We start from the raw sequence: 3,783 nt of genomic DNA, 5'->3' as shown, positions 1-3,783 counted from the left end.
CTCATTCTCACCCAATATTAGTATACGAATAAAGAAGCATAATGCAAGAAAAATAATGTGACTCACCTTCGAGTTTCATGCCAACCTCTAGGCACTTCTGGAACCTGCAGAATGGACACCTCTTCCTCTGTGTTTTATCGATATGACACGATCTCTCAGCAACACACGTGTAAACCTTTTTATTCTGTACAGTACGTTTGAAGAAACCCTTGCAGGATTCGCAGGTAAGAAGGCCATAATGATAACCCGATACTTTATCACCACAAACTGGGCACAATTCCTCAATAACATCCTTTGTATCTGGAAATTCTGATGTACCCGGTACAGAACCAGTGACAATGCCAACTTGTCCAATGCCCGGATGGCATACATTACCAGGTACTTGTCCAGAACTAGCGACATTCTGATTGGTATTACTATTGGTAGCGCCAGCGCCATTACCACCACCAGTTGTTCCACCGGTGGCATTGCCATTGGTACTATTGGCATTACTACTGTTGTTACTATTGCCACTTTGATAATTACCACTTGTCTCAATACCACCACCAGATGTACCGCAATTACCACCCCCTGTTGGCGAAAATAAACACGTGTAAACTTTTTTATTGCTGCACGGTGAACTATTGCGCTTGAAAAATCCCTTGCACGATTCACACGTCAATAAACCATACTGATAACCCGACATTTTATCACCACACATTGGGCACCTCTCCTCAAGTGCAATAGCATCGAAAAATGCTGATTCAAAACCAAGTACATTGCCACTCTGTGTTGTACTACCCGATTGACTCGACTGTGAGCTCTGACTGTGATTTGATAATTGTGTTTGTGATTGCTGTTGGCACATTGTCGTTGGGGGACTCTGTGCACAACTTGCATACGGCGATTGGGTGTATTGATTGGATTGTTGCTGTTGTTGTTGTTGTTGTTGTTGCTGTTGTTGTTGGGCACCAGTGGGTCCATGGGGACTGCCCTGTGGGCTCAAGTGAAATGGCGACATGTTCAGGGACATCAGACCCGAATGTTGCTCCATGTCCAATAACATATCACCCCAGAACGAGGCTCATACACCCGGCACATATGGGGCTAAACCAACGATTTCGGGTTTGTTGTTGAAGCGAAATAATTAACAACTACTCGGGGGGACTGGGGATTTGGGATAATTTATCGATGAGAGTTGTGAGTTTTGTGGGCATTCACAGGCACTCTTTCACACACTGTCGACGGCAATTAATAAATGCCTCATCTCGTCACGCGCATCGTCACATGGATCGATTCATACGTCCGAACCATATTTAATTATTCTCACAGTTAAATATCTTAGGGTAATCTTTTCCTTCACTGCAATCCCAAGTCAACACTTGTTCACTTATGCTTCGATAATTCAACACCAGTATTATTTGGATCATTCGATAAACTTGGTCAGTAACTAGTGATAAACCGGGGGGTGTTGGCGCGTGTAAACAATAAACCGACTTGACTGGGGGGGGGGCGTAATAACTTCGTNCTAATTGAATGTTTTTGAATTATGAAAACAACCGGAGCCCGGGTGTTAGTGCGACCTGACAGCTCGACTATCTGCGTGCGACTAGCTGTCTTCTCGCCTCGTTGCTCTCCTGAAGGGCCCGCCCCCTTCTGTGCTTGTGCCTCTGTTCGTGGTGTAAGTACCCCCCTCCCCGCTTCCACCCTCCTCCACGATTTTACGTACGTAATGCTGGCATCACTTTGGCGTTTTATACTTGAAAAACTACCACGCGCGAGCGCCGGCCACCCTACGCCGCCACCAGCCCAACATTTTTTCAATGATTTTTAATGAAATTCGGGAGAATTGTCAACTCGATGAAAGTAATAATAATGTCTTGCGGGGTTTTTTTCAACACTTTGGGGAGAGGGGGTGGACAAGTGGTTCTGGTCCCCACGTACACAGACTGCTCTCCGGATCACTCACGCCCTTTCGCGGAATGAACGAAAAATTGTCGATTAAAAAATCCTCGAGTGTAACAATGCCCCGGGGAAGTGGATTGATCCAGGAATTTGTGGTTGATTTCTTTACGGTAATTTCAGTCTCAAAAATTGTCCATTTTTGCTTCCAAGTTGAAGAAGAAAAGAGTCGCAACGAGGAATAAGTGAAAGTGATCCAGCGGCGCATGCCAGAACCGCGCGGCCAGGTGCCACCATGAGCGCGCCAGTCCAGGAGGTAGGGGGAATTCGGCGGGTGTGGAAGGGGTTGAGGCTGGACGGTGAGGTGGAGGAGGGAGGAAGAGTGGGCACTGAGGAGGGCTGAGGTGGCGCGGGGGGACGCGGGGAGGGCGAGAGGGGCACCGTGAGGCTGCGCGGGATTGGAATGAGCAGTGGGGATGACCTACTTACGGAACCAGGTCTATGTCGGCGGGAGAAATATTGTCCGAGTTTGCGCGATACTCCAAAGTACCGCGACAAGTTTTGTCGCTCTGCTTTTTTCTTTTACATGAGACAGTCTTGGCTGTCACCCCCTCGACACTTGCGGGGACCGGGGAGGGTTGGGGGTTAATGCAGGGTTATTTGGGGGAGAGCACGTGGTTGGAGTGAGGAGCTCTTGTTGAGGGGAGGCTTTGGGGGTTAATTATGCAGAGTTTTTTGGTTTTTGATTTTTACATCGCCGGGGCTTTAGCGATCTGAAATTTCAGGGAATTTTGGTATTAGAAAATGAGAATTCCATTGGTTTTTTTATAATTCTGAGGGAGATGGGAAAATTTTTGTTATTACCTTTTTTGTAGAGCGAGTTAAGAGCTACAAAAAAGGTTATAACGAAAATTTTCTCATCTGCCTTGAAATCAGAGATACTCGTTGAAAACTGAATATTCATATTGAGCTGATAATTCAATTATTCTCCTAAATCGATTTTAACGACATTCTCATGGAAATTACAGCTGAATTATCCACGAACTTTGAATGTTTTTTCAAACAATCTAACGAGCCTGGATGAGTGACTCGAATTAATATCGACAGGGAACTTTGATGTAATTTGCATGTTTAAATCAGCCATTCCCTCGCCTCTTTGTTTCATTATTTCGGGTATTCGGTGGGTGGGTCTGCGGTGAGGTGAAAGTTACGTTTGGATGGATTTAGGAGATCCCACCCACTCGCACCAGCGATTTTCGATGGGTTTTAATGAAGGGTTACACAAGGTTACGTCACACGTGAAATCGATAAAATGAAAAAGAGAGGAGAGATATCTCGTTTCAGTCGCGTTCAAACGAGAATAATGTTTGATGATAAAATAATGAGTCGAGGATGGGATAACTCTTGCTTTCAGTGGGGTTTGATAATCTTGAATCATCGTGGAGAATTAAAATGAAAAATTGTGAAGAGGGGCCTGGCATGGACAAGGCACGGCATCCAACACACGGGGCTGTGGCTGGGTCAACAGCAACGCCGTTGGCACTCCCCGAGCGTTTAGCTGTGTGCCGCGCTCAACGTATTTCCCTCTCTCTTTGCCCCTGCTCACCCCCTCACCCAGCGAGTTGTCTCGAATCCCTCCCCGTCGCGTACCCCTTGTCCTACCACAACTCCTTTATCGCTCCATCTTTCTTATGGTAATGCAACCCTCTCCCTCGCACTTGTGCCTCCTCGCACTCTCGCGACGCTTCGTCCGATGTGCGCCGACTACTGGTGGCCTGTAGTGGGGAGACCCACTGACCCAGTTCGATGAGAACATGACGCAGTCCTCCGACTCGTTCGCGCGCGCTTTTTTTTATTCGGTTTTTTTATTCGGGGGGTTTTCTCAGGCGTCTTCGGGGCGGG

At 47.0% G+C, this 3,783-nt stretch overlaps 1 protein-coding gene across 2 annotated transcripts in view; it reads right to left on the bottom strand.

Annotated features, from left to right (window-relative positions):
- LOC107044367 (nuclear hormone receptor FTZ-F1) overlaps positions 1 to 3,783 on the bottom strand; it is a 69,414-nt gene that overhangs the window by 16,112 nt on the left and 49,519 nt on the right. Inside the window, exon 2 of one of the 2 annotated variants that reach the window (XM_015266225.1) lies at positions 67 to 570. In XM_015266225.1, the coding sequence (XP_015121711.1) occupies positions 67 to 570 (504 nt within the window). Of the gene's footprint in view, positions 1 to 66; positions 1,436 to 3,783 lie in introns of those variants that run through there. The other variant, XM_015266224.1, reaches the window with a different exon arrangement.

Source organism: Diachasma alloeum, unplaced genomic scaffold, assembly GCF_001412515.2.
Source record: "Diachasma alloeum isolate Michigan unplaced genomic scaffold, Dall2.0 Dall_scaffold_00714, whole genome shotgun sequence".
Lineage (NCBI taxonomy): Eukaryota > Metazoa > Arthropoda > Insecta > Hymenoptera > Braconidae > Diachasma > Diachasma alloeum.
Note: the sequence above shows the minus strand (reverse complement) of the source record. Positions and strands in the feature narration are given on the sequence as shown.